This window comes from Periplaneta americana, chromosome 12, assembly GCF_040183065.1.
Source record: "Periplaneta americana isolate PAMFEO1 chromosome 12, P.americana_PAMFEO1_priV1, whole genome shotgun sequence".
In the NCBI taxonomy this organism is placed as follows: domain Eukaryota; kingdom Metazoa; phylum Arthropoda; class Insecta; order Blattodea; family Blattidae; genus Periplaneta; species Periplaneta americana.
The window spans coordinates 164,203,467-164,226,243 of NC_091128.1; the positions used below are offsets into that span (position 1 = coordinate 164,203,467).

General features: G+C 34.9%; 1 protein-coding gene and 1 non-coding gene across 2 annotated transcripts in view; both read left to right on the forward strand.

Annotated features, from left to right (window-relative positions):
• The first annotated feature begins 876 nt into the window (after positions 1-876).
• Positions 877-22,777, forward strand: part of LOC138709993 (whirlin-like) — a 508,846-nt gene continuing 486,945 nt past the window's right edge. Inside the window, exons 1-2 of the mRNA XM_069840671.1 lie at positions 877-886; positions 966-1,096. Of these exons, the coding sequence (XP_069696772.1) occupies positions 877-886; positions 966-1,096 (141 nt within the window). The remainder of the gene's footprint in view (positions 887-965; positions 1,097-22,777) is intronic.
• Positions 17,986-18,058, forward strand: TRNAT-UGU (transfer RNA threonine (anticodon UGU)). The gene has a single exon. It is a non-coding gene; the product is annotated as a tRNA-Thr (tRNA).

Here is a 22,777-nt window from a genome sequence, read left to right on the forward strand (position 1 = left end):
AAAATTATGTAGCTAAAAGAACAACCATTTTAATGTAGGCACCATACTGTATTTTTATGTTATGGCGGAGGATCACAACTTCCGTTGTTTAGCATGTCCATATGACATAGCTAAAGAGAAAGGCAGGGAATAGATAAGATTGGAGAATGCTCGTTTCTAGTGAAAGAACTGCCTTTGGGCAGAACACTATGTATGTATGACCAAACTGGGAGGATTGTTAGACAACTCTACCGACCATATCCCCTCTTCACCACTTAGGGGATGCTTTTGCATGTCATAGCAGAACAGTATGCCGAAATAGCATTTTCTGCATTTTTTGAAGGAACAGATATACCGCTGTGACTCTGTCCACAGAGCCTCGTTTTTTAAAAACAGATTGCACCATGGGAAAGTGAGTACAGGATTTGAATAGGAGGGATTATGAAATGTCCATAACATTAAAATTTTTTTACACAAAATTATGCTCAACATGCTGTACATTTTCGAAAATGCACAGTCTTAGACGTTTTCCCCACTCAGAACACTTTCAAGAGTGGCATTGACAAAAGTTTGAATGAAGCGGGAACAATTTTATGGAAAATTTAATTTGCGATATTTCCTATAGAAATTATGATTCATTGAAACCGATTTCGCCATCGGTTTTGTCACAAAATGTAACAAAATTTGAAGTTGTCACAGACCAATTTCCCATTTTAAATTTCAAAGTTGTATTCCACACGGCGGCTTTCAAGTTGGCGAAGTGTTATAATTGTGTGTGTAATTGGTGGATTGATTTGTGTTGTAATGAATGAAAACATCTATATTCACTTACCATACAGTAACATATATGTAACAAGATGGTTTCATAATAATTGAATCACCCTATATATGCGCAGAATGGATTTCAGTGAGGCCGCCATCATAACTGACGGTTGCTGTAACACATTTATCAACATGATTAACTGATTTCTGTATCTTCTTTGCAGGAGTGGGCGTGTACATCTCAAGAGTTGAGGAGGGGAGTGTGGCGGAACGCGCGGGTTTGCGTCCCGGAGACACCATTCTGGAAGTTAATGGGACACCGTTTTCCACCGTCTCCCATGAAGAAGCGCTTAAGGTAAGATTATACTTTATTTACACAAACGTAGCCAAATTATGGTACTAAAAATTGGTTTTCTTTTAATTTAGCACTCTAGTACATAAACATAGTAAATACAGTGTGTATCTAAGTTCGAGAGACATAGAAATTGTAGGGGAAACAATTGCGGACACCACTGTTTGTACACGTATGATGTGATATACAGGGTTAGTTAAAAGTCCCGCACCGCCTAAATAACTTTTGAAGCATGTGGTTCAGTGACATGAAACTTGGTATGTGGGGATAACCATATACTAAGAACTCAATAATGCTATTACTGAGTTTTTTTCTACTTCTGGTTTAACCGAAAGTAACTCCAACTCTCTTATTTTAAATGAAACACCCAATATATATTTTTCTTTTTGAATAAGACTCATTAAGAGCTTTTCAAAAAGTATTGCTAAATAAAAATGGAAGTGGTGCAAGATATTCCTAAAGCCTGGTTAAATCATTCCTTAAATGGCTTCTATGATCGAGTAAAGCAGCTGAGGGCTACCAATTTGAACACATAATTTAGAAGGTGAGCTAGCTTTGTTTTGTTTTTGTTAAGGAAGGAGTATTTTATTATTTCAATATTCGATACACTTTTCTGTTTTCTTGACTTAGTAACACTGAATTTGTACAGAAGTATCAAGTGTGGGTAGTTTTTGAAAAGCTCTTAATGAGTACTATTCAAAAATAAAATAATATATTGGGTGTTCCATTTAAAATAAGAGAGTTAAACCGGAAGTAGAAAAAACTCGGTAATACCACTATCGAATTCTTAGTATATGGTTATCCTCACATACCAAGTTTCATGTCACTTAACGGTATGCTTCAAAAGTTATTTAGGTGGTGCGGGACTTTTAACTAACCCTGTATAATTTTTAGACAGAAAATAATGATTTAGGAAGTAACATTTTATGTTTCCATCATGAATTTGTTTAAGAAATGTCTTTGGAGGAATATTCGGAGTTGCGTATAAGATTCAGCTTTCTGGTACGCGATATTAATAAAAACAACTTGCATATCGCAATAAAAAGCTGAATATAACTTTAGCTATTCACAATGAACCAAGATTAAGGGGCCTAGGTAGTGACTCCTGTACGATTGAAGTATTTCACTAAAATAGTTCAGTTCAATATTTCTATGGCTTTTAGTGCTCAGAGCGGAATAAAAATTGTCATGATTACACAATAAATCATTCTGCATTCAGTAGTATAAAATACAACTAATTAGCACCTTGTACGAATAAAAAAAAAGATGTCCTTATGGGAAGGAATTTTCTCGTGAAATTTAGGCCAGTGTATGGGACCAGCGCCCACTCAGCATCGTGTTTTCCCACTTTGCTAAATTCACCTCGAACTTCAAGTGCACATTACTTTTTACAGTCTTCACTCATATGACTTTTAAGTTGTCAAAGAATGTATATTGTATATTGTAAAGCAATATTTAGTTAAATATTTCACCCTTAGTGAAACAGAAAAAAAAATTATAAATTGATAACTTTTTTGCCATCTTGTTCAATGCATATTTCTTTACTTATGTTTTGTATGTGGTTCATAAACCTATAGATCTACTTTGTGGAACACATACTTGAGAAAACAGTATAAAATATCATGTAAATAGATTTAGTAGTTTCAGAGAAAAGTGCACATAAGTTTGAAACATCTTAACTTAAGAAAAACTTCGTTTAAAAATAAAAAAAAGTATGAATTATAGGAGCTGCCAAATTTAAAGAAATTATGTGGAGAGATACCCCCATTGTCCGGCTTACTTTTAAGTAGGGCTCGGCGAGTTATTAACCGATTATTTCCCCTACGATAGATTGGACCAGGAGGACCAGTAGCTTGTCCAGCCCGATCTCCTGAGTTCGCTCCATATGACTTCTTCTTGTCGGGGAGAATTAAATACATGTTCTATGAGGTGCGTCCAACAACTAGATAAGGCATGAAACAAAGAATTAGAGAAGCCTGTGGGTCTTTCAGCTTGGCTGAAGTTCTCCGTTGAATCACGGATGTTAGGAGGAGATCAGAACATTGTTTAGCACAGGGTGGCGTACATTTTGAACACGTACTATGAAGAGTGTACGTACATAAACAAAATACAGCATTTCTCAGACGATATCATTTTTGTTGCTTTGTGAGTAAACAAAAAAAGTTAGAAAAAAAAAGTTTGAGTAAAAGTTGCTTCTTTTTAAAAGTAGTTTTGAATGGTACCGTCAATGACCGCAGGTACCCCTACTTCCGGTTTGTTACGGGGAATGGTACTACCACCAATCGATTCTTTACGAAGGTTTTGGTTATCAAAAATTTTTTATGAACAACCAGTATCATATAATTTTCGAGAAAAAAAGGTTGATATAGGTGTTCTGAAACACCTGATATATATACTGGGTGTTCAGTTCAAAGTGTGTCATGGATCGCTTATGCCGTCACGTGACTAGTCGATGAGCCGAGAGGATTCAATCTTCCTACATTTCCGCAGAGGTGTATTACTTATCTGCCAGAGAAGTTGCCTAGCAAGTACGGCGTTCATTCAGAAGAGTACTTACCGATACGTACGGTAACGCCTGTAGTGGCAGGAATGTGAACTGTTTGGAAACACGTACTGAGGCGAGTTTTTTTCTTACTGTCGGGATATGGGGAGAGGGTTAAGACGATTACTTACGTACAGTATTTGTTGACATTAACTTGGACGGTCAACATGGACACGGAGCATTTGATTTGCCCGCGCAAAACACAGTTCGAAAGAGGTTATGGTGGCACACAGACCGTACAGACCGCCATCTGTTGCTACGACGTTCAAGTTATACCGTACACGTTCTCAAGTTCAGATTGAACGCTTTGATTAATAGGCAACTTCTCTGACACAAAAGCTGAAACTCGCTTCAAATCGCTGACTCGTCAACAGTGAGTCATGACACACTTTGAAATGAACACCCAGTAGACAACATAGCTATTTTAATGAGCAAGTTTTGTACTTTTTTTAAAGACAAAATAAAAAAATCGAGGTGTTCACCCCAAATCACTACCCAGATCCGTTAATGCTTCTTCTTATTCATCTTATTCCTGTCATATTTTAGGCCTAGTGATCTGTAACTATCCCACTCTGTTGTATTAATGGACGGCCCAAAGACCTTTTTCCAAAAGTACGGTAGTTTATTTACTTGGCGTGATATTCTTCTAGGTGGAATTTAGAGTACATGAGATTACCTTTCCTGTTTATAATAATTTTGAGTGTTCTCTAAAATAGCATCTACTTCAATTTTTTTAAATGTCTATATCCTGTTTAATTTAGTATAGCTCGCAGTTCTTCAACATTTGATTTCACTGGAGGTAATTTCGTGTCTGTCATATTTACTTATGGTCCGAGCTTCAGATTTGTAAATGATATGAAAATAGTTTCAAAATATAAATAATAGGTCTACGTGTAAATTAATGTAAATATTAAATATACAAGGTGATTAAAAAAAGTAAACACTTATATGCGTGATTCAGTTGATAATAATTATATGACTGTACTGAGCCCATTGCTGTCTTATTTTGTTAAAAACTAGCCGTACCCGTGCGCTCCGCTGCACCCGTTAGAAATAAATATAAAGTAATTACATAATGAAAATAGGACATTTGATCCAGAGAACATTAGTGTTTGATAGAAGGATAAATCGTTTAATATGTTACTTAATTAAAATTCTATTTAGAATATTAAAATGCGATCATTTTGATCCAGAGACCACTCATTTGGTGCAATGACAATTCCTTTAACATGTTTCTTAATAATTGTTATTACCAATTATTTTTTGAAAAGCGAAAATTAACAGACAAATTTTGGCTACAGTTTTATTATTATGTTTATATTATATTATATTATATTATGTTATATTATGTTATATTATATTATATTATATTATATTATATTATATTATATTATATTATGTAAAAAGTGTGTTGATAACGGATGTACTGGAATTAGAAAGTTTTTAATTTGTTGTGGGAGCTCTTGAATCTCAGGAGGAACAACTTTTACAACAGCGCAACATAATCTGCTTGGCTCATTACCCAATTTTTTTTGCATTGCATTTATTGCATATATATTTTATGTATTTTAACACGATTCAATTGAGCATAGTTAAAATTTGAATTATAAAATAATGGTTTGCTAAGCTAACGTACAGTTTCCCTGGAAAAGGATGAGACGATTGAATATTCCTAAGTCTCAGATGTAAGACACTGCGCATGATCGGAGACCAGAGCACCGATACACAAGATAACGAATATTGAGTTACTTAAATTCAGGCTATTTGGTTTGTTACTAGCATCGTTCCGAAATTCAATTAAAAAACTGCAAAAAATATGATAATATTACGTAAATAAAAGATAAATATATACATAAATCGTGTAGTTAAATCGACAATGGACCTTCATGACTAGATCGACACTCCGCACAGAAAGGAAAGCTTTCATGTCGTTTCCATAGCTCAGACGGTAAGACTTCTGCGTGTTGTGTAGAAAAGTGCGAGTTCGATTCTTAGTCTACACAACAATTTCTTTTTGTCTAAATAACGTTGAAATAGCTAAGTCACGTTGAAATATAGTTTTACAAAGTCCTGACATTAAGTGTTAATGATCGCAAACAATACAAAATTACAAGTTATAATATTATAAACGTTAATCTAATGAATGCATTTATACACACACATATATGCAATGTAAATGCATATATATTAAAAACTAACAATTAAAATGAAATTAAAAAAATATATAATAATAGACAAACTTTTACAAAGGTTTAGAGTCTTTAGGCTATGTCATTTGTTGAGTAATTATTACAATAATTTATTAATAGCTTTCCCATATGTGTAAGAAATGCACTCGCACAAAACAATTTTTGTTAAAAGTATGGCTTTGGATTATTTCATTCTCACCCCTGCAGTTAATTTTAACTATTTTATCTACGTGTTTGCATTCAATTTTATTCATGTTATGATTGAATGAAAAAGCACTGTTGCAGTTATTGACTAATTACATATATTAATACTAATTATTAACTGCATCTGTTAAGTAAGCAATTGCAGTATCTTTTGCAAAATCTTGAATGTTTAAGTTGTCAATAATATTTCTGTACTATATACTATAATACGTTAAAAGAATTTGCAATAGATTTGGGATCCTCTACTTTATAATCATTGGTTTTAATGAAAAAATATTTTCTTTCTTAGGATATCTACAAGTTTAAATTTAATAATATTACGAATAGGTTTAATTGCATTATCTGAATTTTGTACTTTTCTATTCAAATATATTCTATTTCCCTCTTTCATAATTTTTGATAAATTACACTGTACTTCTTGCAGTATTTAAGAACATGAGGATCATTACATTGCAACTCATTACATATAGATTCTTCTTTTTAATACATGAGATTTTGAAGTCCCTGCGTTATCCACATGTTTTAACTTTTGAATGTTTTCACAACATTGAGTGGAGAACATCCACTGAAGTGATTATGAAATTAAGTGAAAAATTCAATATATTTACTCTTAATATCAGTAGTACCAGTATCATATGTGTTTTTCCAAGATTCATTTTGTAGACATAAATGTAAATAATCACTAGATACAGCAATTACGATCCTTTCTTAGTTTTTAAATTAATATTTTGAAATTGTTCAGTGACATTGGAAACACATGGGATTTGTTTATCATGGTCAGACAAGCCATTGATTATAGGTTCTGTCGAATAGGAATTCAGTCTAATTCTGTGTACAAAACGTTTATCAATGGCTGTGTTACTTCAGCTTGTATGCTATGGGAAAATGACCCTACGAATAAGGTTTCCAGTTTCAAGGAGTGAATTTAATTTACTTTTACGGAAAAGTTCCGAGAGATAATCTATGTTTATGTCACTACAGATCACAAATTCCATATGAGATTTCTAAAGTCTTTTCTTTACAAATTCAATGTTGGCTATAAATATTAATAAATAATGTAAGAAATATGAATGATTGTAGTTATAAGTCTGATTTACATTATAAAAAGCAAGAAGTTACATTCCTCGGCAAGATTCGAACTTTCGATGTTTGGTTTTGTCGTCCAACGCACAACCACGGACCTATTCAATGCTTATGTTAATAACATACAATTTAGCTGTAGCAATGTGGTGTCATAACTTGGGGTTTGTTTATTTAATGTAATTAGATTTAATTTGATTAGTTTCGCAACAATTGGACTTCCTGTTATATCCTGTTATTTAGATATTTAATTTAGGGTTGATTTATTAACTCTTACTATGCAAGATGCCTCTTATTTCAATAATTCTATATCATGTTAAATAGTCATTGTCTACACTAAAGTATTATCGTCATCTCTCATTTCTCATCGTAATGGCGAACCGACGTGACATGAGACAGCGAGTTATAGCTCTAGTTGAGGCTGGATATGGGGCTAGATCTGCTGGCCGTTTGGTCGGTGTTCCTGGAAGTACAGCCGCGAGATGGGTTCATCGTTACCAAAATTTTGGGGAGGTCGAAAATCGCCCTATTCCTGGGCGTCCGCGGATTTCTTCATTGGAAGAGGATGCTCTTTTATTCGAGACAGTTCGACAGGACCCCTTTCTGACTGCTAACGAAATAAGAGCAGCATCTAACTTTCCCGGCTCTTCACAGACTGTGATCAGCAGGTTGAGGAACCGCGGTATTAGGAGCCGGAGGGCTGCGCAAATGGAAATATTGGGGGAAGCACAAGCTGTCGACCGTCTTGCCTTCGCTACCAATCGAGTGGATTTCGATTGGAGAAATGTAATTTTCTCCGACGAAACAACCATCTCGAGTGATTACGAAGGTCCTGTCCGTGTCTATCGTGAGGATGGTCTCCGACATGATCAGCGCTATGTGCACCGACGTGAAAGATCGGGGCGCTTTAGCATATCGTGTTGGGGGTGGATGTCTTACGATGGACCTGGCGTTATAGAACGCATCGATGGCCGGTTTAATGCGGAAACTTACGAGCACATTCTGGAAAATATATTCCTTCCCTCCGCCCGAGAACGTTTTCCCGAAGGAACATTGCTGTTCCAGCAGGATAACCATCCCGTGCACTATGCTGCAAGCATTCAAAGATGGTTTCAAAGGAGACCCGAGATCGAAATCATTAATTGGCCTCCGAAGTCACCTGATTTGAATGTCATCGAAAATTTATGGGCGGAATTGAAAAAGAGAAGTATTGCCACCTATGCCCACCGACGCCCTCGAAATCGAGACGAATTGTGGGATCAAGTTGTTGACACCTGGGAAGATCTCGCCGGGGATCAGAACTTATTCCACAATCTCGTGACATCCATGCTGGATCGACTTAGAGCTGTAATAGAAGCTGATGGCATGTGGACAAGATTTTAAGTTAACAGGTCTCTTTTTGTTTCTTATGATTTTTGTTTGAGGAAGAATACTTTTAACTTCCAAGTAAGATTTATTTTTTTTGACGAGGTTCAGCCCACTTGTAAGACCCAGAAATTGGGCATAAATTATTCCATATATTTCGACAAATTAGACAGTCGAGGAACTCTGAACAAATTAATTACACCTCAATAAAAAGTAAGTTTTACCTGGGATCGAACACGAGTCGTTTCGGTTATACAATGGAACCGGCACGCTACTATATGAGCTACCGAGACAAGACAGTGATAGCAGCAGTCCAGAATGTAGATCCCTTAGCAGGCATTTGCCATTCGGTACAGTGAAGCAATGATATTTTGGGACTCGAGCTATGTTGTGAAATCCTGGCCTTAAATGGCAGTCTTCTTCGTGATCCTTATTCTGGTCCTTGTCCTTGTTGTGGTCCTTGTAACAATTCTTGTACTATCTGTCATGTTATGTATCCCTACGTCGATATCGAGTGAACCGCGCTGTAGAACTTTAACTTCCGACGACCAAGAATCGTCTCATTCTTTTTCAGGGTAACTGTACTATTACTGCATACTAAATCAATACACTCTCGTTGTTCGTTAATTCTCTGAGATAAAAATGAATATGTTCGTAAACATTATTATAAGAAATACAGGAAATGAATATACAGAATAATCCAAGTTTTCTGTGCATAAGAAACTATTTTAATCTTGCCTGTCCTCAATTCACTCACAAGTTACTGTAATAACATTATAGCATTATGTCCATCCAGAGAAACTACACTTTCCAATGATGAAATAATAATTAATTATACAAATCGGTTAATTTAGCTTCCGATATTACCATACAAACACAGAAACATTGTCTGTAGGCTATGTTTCATAGCTTTCGATTGTTGTGTCCAAGGCCCCTTATAGACGAAGTCATTTGTTTTTTATTTCAATACACCGCCTTAGATGGCAGTTATTTTAATTTTAAAACTCATTTATCTCATTAAATATCAGTCCTATCAGAATTTTTCAGAGAATAAAACTTATCAGAAATCATTTTTATAGAAACGTTTCTTATGTAACATATTTCACAAAAATCAATAATAAGCGAGATATTTCGATTTATTTAATTCAAGCCCCCTTATAACCCCCCTTTTAAATAACGTATTTTGAATGCCGTGTAGCCTATAATCTAAGTTACAACGAACTTAATTTATATTCCAATTTTCATCGAAATCGGTTCAGCCATTATTGCGTGAAAAGGTAACAAACATACAGACAGGCAGACAGACAGACAGACATACAGAGACAGACATACAAACAGAAATTTCAAAAAAGCGATTTTCGGTTTCAGGGTGGTTAATTATATATGTTAGGACCAATTATTTTTGGAAAGTCGAAAATTACCAGAAAAATTTCGGCTACATATTTATTATTAGTATAGATACAAATAGTAGATCATAGAAGGCCATGATATCTCCATGGTTTCCATGGAGACGAACTGAAGTCCGTTGTGTAATAATAAAGGTGTTTATTTGAATCACAATATATTGTCGTTCCTGCAATAACTCCTATGTGCAAAATATAAAATTTTCCAGTAGGAAGAAAAAAAACACATGTATTCATCCTATGGCAGCCGTACATAGGGGATTGTGAATTCTTACGTTTTCGAAACAAAGAAATCTAATTACATATAGGAGATTTTATTATTATTTGCTGTATCACTATTTAAGTTATTTAATAGCGCAAAAATCTGAAAATCAATAAATATGTCACATAGGAGTTATTGCAGGAACAACGACGATATTCATCCATATAAGTGTTCACATTTTTTTAATCGCCCTGTAGATAATATGAAAAACAGTAAGACATTGAGACAGCCATGTTTAAGCCCATATCTCCTTAACCTGACTTCGCGGACCCCAAGTTGTCTCTCTCAAAATGTTCTGCATAGCATCTCCTTTTTCTTGTTTAATTCTGGATGCTTTTATTGAATCACCCTGTATAACATTAATACTACAATAATAGCATTCTGTTTCCATAGGGACAAGTCTTTTTGTTACGGTAATAAACAAAATTGTGTGTATGCAACTTGTGTGTGGCGTGTACTTCTTGTAATTTCAGCACTCGTGTTAAGAAATTTCACTTTACAAGCAAGTTGCATAAATAACATATCTACTATTACGTCACTGCCGATATAATTTATGCGGCGATATTTTAACAACATGAGTATGTTTACAGAATCACTGGAATATTGTGTAAGGAAGAATTGATATTCCTTGCTGCAAGAGGGATTATTATTATTATTATTATTATTATTATTATTATTATTATTATTATTATTATTATTAGTATTATTATTAATGTAATCAGTGAAGATATCCTCTTTTGGCATGCGGTTGAAATATCCGATATCTGCTGCTATCAATCGTAATAACATTCGTGGCGCCAACTATGTAAATTGTAGAGAACTAAACTAATGGAATTCCTGTGGTATGGTTGCTATGGATACGCCTAATACATAATGGAATTTGTTTACGTATAAAGTTAATTTCATATTTAAAGAGTGATTTATGAGTTATATGTAATCGATTTTGGCATCCTGGCTTATAAAAATAGTACATCCGATGGCTTCACCCGGTTTCTTGGAAACAAAACGAATCAAGTGAGCTCAAGACTCCATCTACTAGACAAAAAAAGTTACAGCTTCAGCCATAAAGTGGTTTCATATTGTGGAAAATTACTTTATAACTTTCATTGTAATAACCTACTTCAAACTTCACACAGAGTTCCTTCTCTCAGATTGTTGCAAGAACTCCGTGTTAACTGTTCATCTAGTGAAAACTGACGCCTTTATCAGCAACTGACGACAAAATTTTCTGATGTAATTCATTATATAAGACTAGCTTAACGTTAACCAAATTTACGGACTGTTAGTTTTACACTTCAAGGTCTAGAGTTCGAAGCACAGCGAGTAGAAATGTAATTTCTTCTTCTTCTTCTTCTTCTTCTTCTTCTTCTTCGTCATCGTGATGTCATTCATCATCGTTGCTTTTAGTGTCACGGTATTGTGGATTTACAATTCCATAACTGTATTTTTTTTCTGTTAAGTCTATTTATACTTACTTACTTACTGGCTTTTAAGGAACTCGGAGGTTCATTGCCGCCTTCACATAAGCCCGCCATTGGTCTCTATCCTGAGCAAGATTAATCCATTCTCTATCATCATATCCTACCTCCCTAAAATCCATTTTAATATTATCTTCCCATCTACGTCTCGGCCTCCCCAAAGGTCTTTTTCCCTCCGGCCTCCCAACTAACACTCTATATGCATTTCTGGATTCGCCCATACGTTCTGCATGCCCTGCCCATCTCAAACGTCTGGATTTAATGTTCCTAATTATGTCAGGTGAAGAATACAATGCGTGCAGTTCTGTGTTGTGTAACTTTCTCCATTCTCCTGTAACTTCATCCCTCTTAGCTCAAACACCCTTAACCTATGTTCCTCTCTCAGAGTTAGAGTCCAAGTTTCACAACCATACAGAACAACCGGTAATATAACTGTTTTATAAATTCCAACTTTCAGATTTTTTGACAGCAGACTGGATGATAAAAGCTTCTCAACCGAATAATAACAGGCATTTCCCAAATTTATTCTGTGCTTAATTTCCTCTCGAGTATCATTTGTATTTGTTATTGTTGCTCCAAGATATTTGAACTTCTACACCTCTTCAAAAGATCAATTTGTTAAGTTTATTTATACTTGCTTCAACATCTGTGGTCATATCGCATGTGTAGGATCTTTTGGGTATATCAGTAGGCCGTTTTTACTATTGTTGAGTTCCTGTTTCAACGTCATTTTGTTGGGGAAGTGACTTCATCTGTGAGGTCGACTAAAAAGCACTAAAAGATCCTAAAAAGTTAACAATGAATTAAGATTATAAATTGATAAAGTCTCATCCCAAAACAATAAAATTAGCTTTTATGTAAAGCAGTTGTGTTTGAACAAATTCATTGTCTGTACCATGGCAACTGAATATTTAAACCGAGAAAAGTATAATTTTCTTCTGCAACAGTCCTCGGAGTGTGTTTGAATAATAAATTTGTGTCCCGCGCCGTAGTGTCGTTAACTAAAGCATCATGCCTTGGACTAACGTTACGGAATGCACGCTGGTTCGAGTCCTCATAGGGAAGGAATTTTCTCATAAAATTTCGGCCAGTGTATGGAATTGGTGTCCACCCAGCACCGTGATGAATTTGGGGAGATGCGATAAGTAACGAAATCCGGCTCCGTGAGCCAACTGAAAGGCTGGAGGATTATCGTGCTGACCACACAACACCTCCATTCTAGTTGGATGATCGTTCACCTCTGTTGAGACATGTGGACGTGAGGCCAGCAACGGCCATGCATTTATTTTATATTTATAACAATTTTAACGAAGTTACGAGGTTTTAAATATTAGAAAACTGTCTATTGTACATTAATTTTTTTCTGGTGGTGTGAAAGAGAAGATCTGATGGCCTTAACTCCAACAGAGTAAATAAGTAAGCAAAAAAATATACATAAGTAAATAAATGAGTAAATGTATAAATAAATGAGTGAATGAATGAATAAATAAATAAATAAATAAATATATAAGTAAATAAGTAAATAAATAAATATGTAAATAAATAAGTAAGTAAATAAATATGTAAATAGATAAATAAGTAAATAAATAAATAAGCAAATAAATAAATAAATTAGTAAATAAATATATGTCAATAAATTAGTAAATGTATAAATAAATGAGTGATTGAATGAATGCATAAATAAGTAAATAAATAAATAAATAAGTAAATAAATATATAAGTCAATAAATTAGTAAATGTATAAATAATTGAGTAAATAAATAAATAAATAGATAAATAAATAAATTAGTAAATAAATATATGGTAATAAATTAGTAAATGTATAAATAAATGAGTGATTGAATGAATGCATAAATAAGTAAATATATAAATAAATAAATAAGTAAATAAATATATAAGTCAATAAATTAGTAAATATATAAATAATTGAGTAAATAAATAAATAAATAGATAAATAAGTAAATAAATAAATAAATAAGTAAATAAATAAATAAGTACATAAATAAATAAGTAAATATATATAAGTCAATAAATTAGTAAATGTATAAATGATTGAGTAAATAAATAAATAAATAAATAAATAAATAAATAAATGTGTAAATAAAAATATAAATAAATAAATGTGTAAATAAATATATAAATAAATAAATTAGTAAATGTATAAATAATTGAGTAAATAAATAAATAAATAAATAAATTAGTAAATAAATATATGTCAATAAATTAGTAAATGTATAAATAATTGAGTAAATAAATAAATAAATAAATGTGTAAATAAATATATAAATAAAAAAATTAGTAAATAAATATATGTCAATAAATTAGTAAATGTATAAATAAATGAGTGAATGAAAATAAATAAATATATATATGTATACATATATAAGTAAATAAATATATAAGTAAATTAATATGTAACTAATAAATAAGTAAAAGTAAATAGATAAATAAGTATATAAATAAATAAGTAAATAAATGTATAAGTATTACCATTTATATTTTGGTCATTGATGATTCTATTGGGTTTGCATTTTTTAGTAAACAATTCCTGTATTTATTATTATTATTTTTTTGTCTTTCTAAATTATTCTGTAGGCTTTTATTCTGCATCTTTATGATCACCCTCATTGAGGGCAGATTATTTTGTTAAAAATTAATATATAAATAAGTGAATTTATAAATAAATGAATGAATAAGTAAATTTATAGCTAAATATATACGGGCTGGAGATCCGACCATTCAGTCACCGTATGGGTTGGTCTGACCGGGACTTGAACCCTGACCGTTTGTGTGATACGTTGATTATCTAGACCACGCAGATACAATAGGGGTGAAACTTCTTCTTAGTTCCCAAAAATTCTGTACATTTTTGCAACCAATAATCGCATTTTCAACTAATTTATTACTTTTGTAGAAAAGCGGGTAATGAAAGATGACAGACGGATCCTGGCGATGACGCATTAGCAAATTGCCTTATTGATTCCAACTTGGTTCTCTCCGCAATCATTTCGTAGGCAGTTAGCGTGCGTAATCCGTCTTTTGTGAACGATACGAGAGCAGTGCCTTGGTTCCGGCCACGTCTTAGGATCGATATGGAGGTTTTAATGATGGCGAGAGCTGTGATCAGGTTGCTCCAGGTCAACATTAAGTAATGACATCTGTTGTCCACGAAATGAAATTACAAGACTGTTCGCTTAAAGGGTTCATTAACTTGTTAGGTAAACAAGCTTTGTAAATTGATCCTACCTGCATACTCTATTTGAGCTAGAGTCCTATATCATAACTTGCAACAAATGAACAGAAGTTGATCAAACGTCGTATAAACAAAGGATAATGTAACCCATTAATTTCGATTGGTTAATTGGATCATTACTTTAAAATAATTGAAAACCTTTCTCTATATTTCATGCAGTCACATTTATCATTCACTTTTGATTCCATTAATATACAGGGTGATCTGTGACCTCTACAACAAACTCTGGGGATCGATAGATCTCGCAATGAGGATAATTTTTTCGCAAAAATAACACATGTTGGGGATTTATTTTTTAAAATCACTCTGTCCTTGACAACCAACACATTAGCAGCAATAAAATTCCATAAAGTAATTCATTTATAACTTCTTCACGCAAGACACATAACAAGCAAAAGAACTATAATTTGAAATTAAATCTAAACACCACATTAAGGGATTAGGTACAGCTTACAGCAGTAAAATTTAGGAAATATTTAACATTTTATTTTCCTCGATTACTGTATCTTGTACAATAATGAAAATTAATAAGTGTGAAACACTGTCCTGCTATATGAAAAAAAAAAATATTTTTACGATTTAAAAAAATTATTTACATTTTTTTTTTTCAAAATTCAGTTCACTGTGCAGTGATGAAGCTTTTCCCACATAACTAAAAAACTATCCAACATTCTGTGATAAATTTTTTTGTGTGTATTTATGCTTGTCATATCTACAATATGATGCAAGATCACTTCTCTATCTTTGATAAAAAATTAATTCTTGTTCAAATATCAGTATTTTCTTCTAACACAAAATAAAAAAAAATATTATTTATTAAGGAATGTAGTTCAAAGAGCATGATATTGTAAACATGAGTTTCAGCAATAAAATAAAAGAGAGAGAACATGAAAAAGTTAACAAGTTTATGAGTTATGAGGGAATCACCACGGCATGGCGCGTCCTCAGGTTGCGGATAGAGACCTGACATAATTAGGAACATTAAATCCAGATGTTTGAGATGGGCAGGGCATGTAGCACGTATGGGCGAATCCAGAAATGCATATAGAGTGTTAGTTGGGAGACCGGAGGGAAAAAGACCTTTAGGGAGGCCGAGACGTAGATGGGAGGATAATATTAAAATGGATTTGAGGGAGGTGGGGTATGATGATAGAGACTGGATTAATCTTGCACAGGATAGGGACCGCTGGCGGGCTTATGTGAGGGTGGCAATGAACCTTCGGGTTCCTTAAAAGCCATTTGTAAGTAAGTAAGTATGAGTTATGAGGGAAACGCTTCATCACTGCACAGTGAACTGCCACCATTTTGAATTTTGAAAAAAAAAATTAAATCGTAAATATATATTTTCATATATCATAAGGACAGTGTTTTACACATACCAATTTTCATTATTGTGCAAGATACGGTAATGGAGGGAAAAAAATGTTGAATATTTCCGAACATTTTACTATTGTAAGCTGTACCTAACCCCTTAATGAAATTCAGATACCAGTAATGGATAAAATATTGTATAGCATACGAGAGTAAACCAATTTTATGCACCCATGAAAATTATCACTCTCGTCTTCGCTTCGGGCGCTAAATTTTCCAATCGCGGATAAAATCTAATTTTAATCACTTGTACCATAAATTACAATTATTATTCTATATTTCCGATATAAAAATCGTAAAAATTATACAGTATTTGTAATTTTAAAAATATGATCGTGCAAAAAATAGTATGCGATACACGCCTATTTAGAGTGCATAACAGAATAACGATTTCGTCTCGTCTTTTCTAACTTTACATCGATCATATTATAATCCACTTCATTCTTTTCCGTTTCCGATCAACATTCATCTGACATGCATTAATGCAGGTACAGGTTTGCAATTTTTTTAGCAACAAGAGAAGAATATTAAAGATTTTATTAATTTGTAGTACAGAATAATCTCTGTAATATTGACAATTAATATTTGAGGAGAAAAATTCGTTCCGGCGCCGGGGATCGAACCCGGGATCCTTCGTTCTACGTACCAAGCGCTCTGACCACTGAGCTACGCCGAATTCAATCCAGAGCACCGGATCGAACTCTCCTTCTCTTGTATAATGGCAGTTGACTTGGACCGTGGTGGGAATATATTACCATCACGACTTGGACATAAAACGTCAACGTATATGTCTAAAGGCTGGTTCACAATAAACCGGGAACGAGGACCAGAATGAAAACGAGAAGCAGAGGACGTGAATATGAAAATTTTTGATTGACAATAAACCGAGAACGTAGACGACTATGCATATCGATATGTATGTCAATAACGATATGTAAAGTCGATATTACGCATTCTGATGTTATTTGTTTATAATTGACCAATGGCGTTCTCTCATGAGTACAAGGCAGCCAACATAAACACATGTTAACCAACTTCGAAATTTCAACTGAAACATTTCATTAGGTACGGTACTATAAATATGCCCATGCATCTTTATTATCACAACCTATTTTAAGTCTACCATAACGTAAAATAATTAGAGAAGAAACATTTGTAATAGAACAAAAATGAACACAACAGTAGTTATTGAATTGAAGCGTGAATATGTAGTGTGTAATACAACCAATACAGTAATAAAATATGATTCGCTTCCGATCGGTGTTCAAAGAAGCAGCTATTGAAAGCCACGTATTCTCCTTCATTTTCTCATCTTTATACGAGGCGCGCCGCTTATCGTAAACGTGAGGATTTCAATATTAGAATCTCATCAAATAAAACTTGCTCCATGATGCACAGCACAGAACAAAATAATGCATAGGTTATGTCACGGTCTTCTTGCTACAAAATATACGACGACGAAATAGCTTTTAGATAGCAATAGAATTAATCTAGTGGGCTGTGATCGGAAACGTGAACGCCAAAGTTGAAACTTGGCCAACTCTCCGTTCCCGATCTCGGGCTCCGGCAAGCTTTTCGTTAATTGTGAATGCTCACATTTAAATGTATACATATTAATAATTTTACCGTTTTCGTTTTCGTTCCGATTCTCGTTTCCGGTTTATTGTGAACCAGCCTTAACTTGGAGTCAGGCCACAAAGGGAAACCTCGAAGGAGGAAGGTTCGGTCCGGTGCTGTGGACTGAATTCGGCGTAGCTCAGTGGTCAGAGCGCTTGGTATGTAGGACTAAGGACCCGGGTTCGATCCCCGGCGCCGGAGAGAATTTTTCTCCTCAAATATTAATTAACAAGAGAAGAGTTTAACATTGAAGACAAAATACTGTTGGCCATAAAATTATTTGCCCGTCACAATGAAGTAAACCTTTTCGACCCCTTGCTACTATTATTGCTGCTTTACACGATTCGCTTTTGTCCACTTATTGCCTCGTGTGTAACAATTCTGGTGCGCAACCTGTGACTCCACAACCCCAACACATCAAATATGGTGCAACAAGTTGGATGGATGCGTCCATCAGATATTTCATTGTTAGAGTGTTACACACCATCGATTGATCTTCATTCAAGCCCATTCGGACATGACTCACGCGAGAACTAACCCTTTTTAAACTCGTGCTAATGCATTCCTGCCTTTAACTGCTACCAACTTGACGAGGGGAGTTTGATGAAGAACTGGAATGGAGTGTTGTAAATTGTCCACATATTGAGTCAAGCTTTAGATTGATTTAGAGAACTAGGAGCAGTTTTTAAGCGTATTGTTTATATCTACACACCAATTAATTTTTAACCATATGTATGCAGTCATAAATTGAAAGAAACCCATGAATACTAAAAGACAACAGAAATACGGAAGTCTCCGTGGCATTTGTAGAAATTATTTCTACTCGTTGCCCCGGTTACGAAAAAAATGCTATCGCTAACAATCACGCTACAGATCGATGTATATACATATAGGTCGGGTTAAGGTACACGCAACCCAGATGTAAGCTTCTAGCAGTAAGGGAAGTTATTTTGTTTTGTGAAACTCTGTGCAATTTCTACTGTAGGTCTGTTGGACACACTGTTGCTGAATTAGGTACATTATTAATCTTGTTATTCTTCTTTTTCATCAAAGTATGAACTGTTCCCAGGCTATTATAAAGAATTACTCTTATACTCATCAGTAGACTTCGTTGAATTGCCACACGCAGCATGCAATCAGGTTGCCGATGTACGGTAGTATAGAGGAGGTGAGCTACCGCCCGGTCTCGTAGTATAAGCAGTTCGTATTAAGAATTGTGACCGGTCCAAATAGATAGAGCAGCTACAGCTAATGCATACCTAAGTAAGCACTTGTTTTTGCATTACTGTGGTTGGAATAGTCAAAGCTTAACATTTGTTCAGTGCAGACAAGAATTCATTCAAACCTACTACAATGAGAGTGTTGCTGTTGCAAATAATTGCCTCTGGAATACCCTTACCCCCGCAGCCAGTCTTGACCCGTTGGGGAACGTGGTTGGACGCTGTTAATTATTATGCAGAACATTACGGCAAAATAATGGAGGTAATTGATGCATTGAATAGCACAGACAGTTCCGATGTTGCAGCTGTAAAATCATTGCCTTCTGAACAGCTATTGCAAGATATTCTGTTCATTGATTCTAATTTTAAAATCGTGTCCAAAAGCATCATCCTGTTAGAATCGTCTAAACTTCAATTCTCAGAAGCTCTTAACCCAGATTTTCCCACCGTCCTTTTTTAAGGACAGTTGCAGTGCCTTCGAATATTATGTCATTGTTGGTGTTAGGGACATTTTATAAGTTGTGCGATAATGTTGGTAGTATTTGTTAGCTTTAGAAAATATACGTTCCTTGTTTCAGTTTATTTCAACATCATTTAACCGATTTTTGAGAGTAACTAATGTGCTATTGTATTTTTATCACAAAAAATGTTTGGGCTGATCTGGGTTAATATAGTGGATAAAGTATCACAAACCGATATCCAAATTAACAATTCACTAATTTGAGAAAAAGTGAAATGTAAGTTGAGAAACATTATTGCTAAAAATTCTGCCTATTCACAACATCATATTATAAATAATGTACCATCAGGTCACGACAAGACATCTGAAGTTGGTGTACTAAAATGTAGTGACTTTCCGTTCTTCAAATATGCACCTATTACATCGTGTGATGTTGAACGTACATTTTCCCAATATAAAAACTGTTTAAGTGACTATCGGAGGGGATTACTTTGCAGTCGCTCAAAATGTACGTAACTCTTCACTGCAATGCAAATATTCAAGGATGATGCGAGTATCTTACATTATATATCTCACTATACATGTTTAGACATTTCCTACTTCAATGATCATTCGTTATATTTCTTGACTGCAGGATACAGGTTTTATTGTAACTGCAGTATACTGCTCAGTGTTTACATTAGAGGCATACTCCATCCTTTGCACGCCCCCTTCTCATACAGTCTATACCACGTGCGCAGTAAACCTTACGATTCTCGTGGCAATTCCACGAAGTCTACTCATCAGATAAAACTACTATATAATAATATCTTTTATCGTATTTAGGGAATACGGTTGTTTTGTGTGAAAAATTAGAAATAAATTGCCACAGATTCGCTCCTAATGATCGTATCTTTTTTATTATTTTTTTCGTGCCTGTGTAGCTCAGTCGGCTAAGGCGTTTGCCTGCCGATTCGGAGTTGCACTCGGGCGCGTGTTCGATTCCCGCTTGGGCTGAGCAAATGTCTCGTAATCTATGGCGAATCCTCGGCCTCATTTCGCTATCACCAATCCCATCGAAGCTAAATGACCCCATAGTTGATACAACGTCGTTAAATAACCAAGTAAAAGACTAATTTGTGCAGAATTTTGTACGTTTGGCTATTGTACTAACTATAATGTTTGTTACCTGCTGTATCATAAGCTACAAATTAATTGTTAAATTTTAAATATGTATTTTTAAAAATATTATTACATCACTGCAGATTAGTGTACTTCATTTATTTTACGAGCGCCGTCCAGAAAGTAAGTTTTCTTAGGCCGTTTACAGAAAGAAAACACAGTTTCATGGAAAGATTTATTGGAACAGATAAAGCAATTATTGCACTATAACTATTTTTCTACATGTTCCCTACTGTCATAACGTGAGATCAAATTTTTTTATCCTTGTGCTTGTAAAAGTCTGCCCCGCCTGGGATCGGAACCAGTGTGTGACAGCCGTCTGCACCTCTCTGTCGATCCCATGGTATGACGAATGTCTCAATTCCGGTGGGCAATATGTTGAAAAATAGTTCAATAATTGTACGATGAAAGAGTAATGGAACAGAGAAAAATTCTCTCCGGCACCGGGATTTGAACCCGGGTTTTCAGCTCTACGTGCTGATGTGTTATCCACTAAGCCACACCGGATACCCATCCCGATGTCGGACAGAACGTCTCAGTTTAAGTTCCAACTCTTGGGTTCCCTCTAGTGGCCGCCCTCTGCACTACGTCATAGATGTCTATGAACGTAGGACTGAAGTACACACATGTGCTGAGGTGCACTCGATATGAGTGACTAGTTGGTCGGGATCCGACGGAATAAGCGCCGTCTTAAATAACGAAGTGATTTACGCATATCATATATATTATTTTAATGTACCGAAGTACATATGATATTTCCATGCAAATATTCTGCGTCATCATACGATGAAAGAGTAATGGAACAGAGAAAAATTCTCTCCGGCACCGGGATTTGAACCCGGGTTTTCAGCTCTACGTGCTGATGCTTTATCCACTAAGCCACACCGGATACCCATCCCGGTGTCGGACAGAATCGTCTCAGTTTAAGTTCCAACTCCTGGGTTCCCTCTAGTGGCCGCCCTCTGCACTACGTCATAGATGTCTATGAACGTAGGACTGAAGTCCACACATGTGCTGAGGTGCACTCGATATGAGTGACTAGTTGGCCGGGATCCGACGGAATAAGCGCCGTCTTAAATAACGAAGTGATTTACGCATATAATATATATTATTTTAATGTACCGAAGTACATATGATATTTCCATGCAAATATTCTGCGTCATCATACGATGAAAGAGTAATGGAACAGAGAAAAATTCTCTCCGGCACCGGGATTACTCTTTCATCGTATGATGACGCAGAATATCTGCATGGAAATATATGTATTTCTGTACATTAAAATAATATAGTTCAACAATTGCTTTATCTGTTAATCTTTCCATTAAATTGTGTTTTCTTTCTGTAAACGGCTCAAGAGAAACTTACTTTTTGGACACGCCTCGTATATAGTTTTGATGGTAATGAAGTTTCGACCACTTAGTGTCACAGGATGTACATCTATTATCAGGCAGTACATCTTACAGTGGAATATGTAGCTAGTCGGCGTTGTATGCAATGGAGGGGAAAAGGAGCTGGCTACACTAATCCCTTAATCTCCTGGTTTATTTGCCTCATAAATGATGCCATTTTAGTATCACTTGAGAGGTTCAGACCTGTCTTCGGACATTGTGAAATTCATTTTCAGAACGAAAAGTTACATTTGTTCAGATCAAATTCCTGCACATTTAAAGGACAAAACGATTTTCTTCTATCAATTATTGTCATAATACACTGTTCTCTTAAATTGATTGAGCATATTGGGAATTAAATCAATACTTACTTACTTACTGGCTTTTAAGGAACCCGGAGGTTCATTGCCGCCCTCACATAAGCCCGCCATCGGTCCCTATCCTGAGCAACATTAATCCAGTCTCTACCATCATATCCTACCTCCCTCAAATCCATTTTAATATTATCTTCCCATCTACGTTTCGGCCTCCCCAAAGGTCTTTTGCCCTCCGGCCTCCCAACTAACACTCTATATGCATTTCTGGATTCGCCCATACGTGCTACATATCCTGCCCCTCTCAAACGTCTGGATTTAATGTTCCTAATTATGTCAGGTGAAGAATACAATGCGTGCAGTTCTGTGTTGTGTAA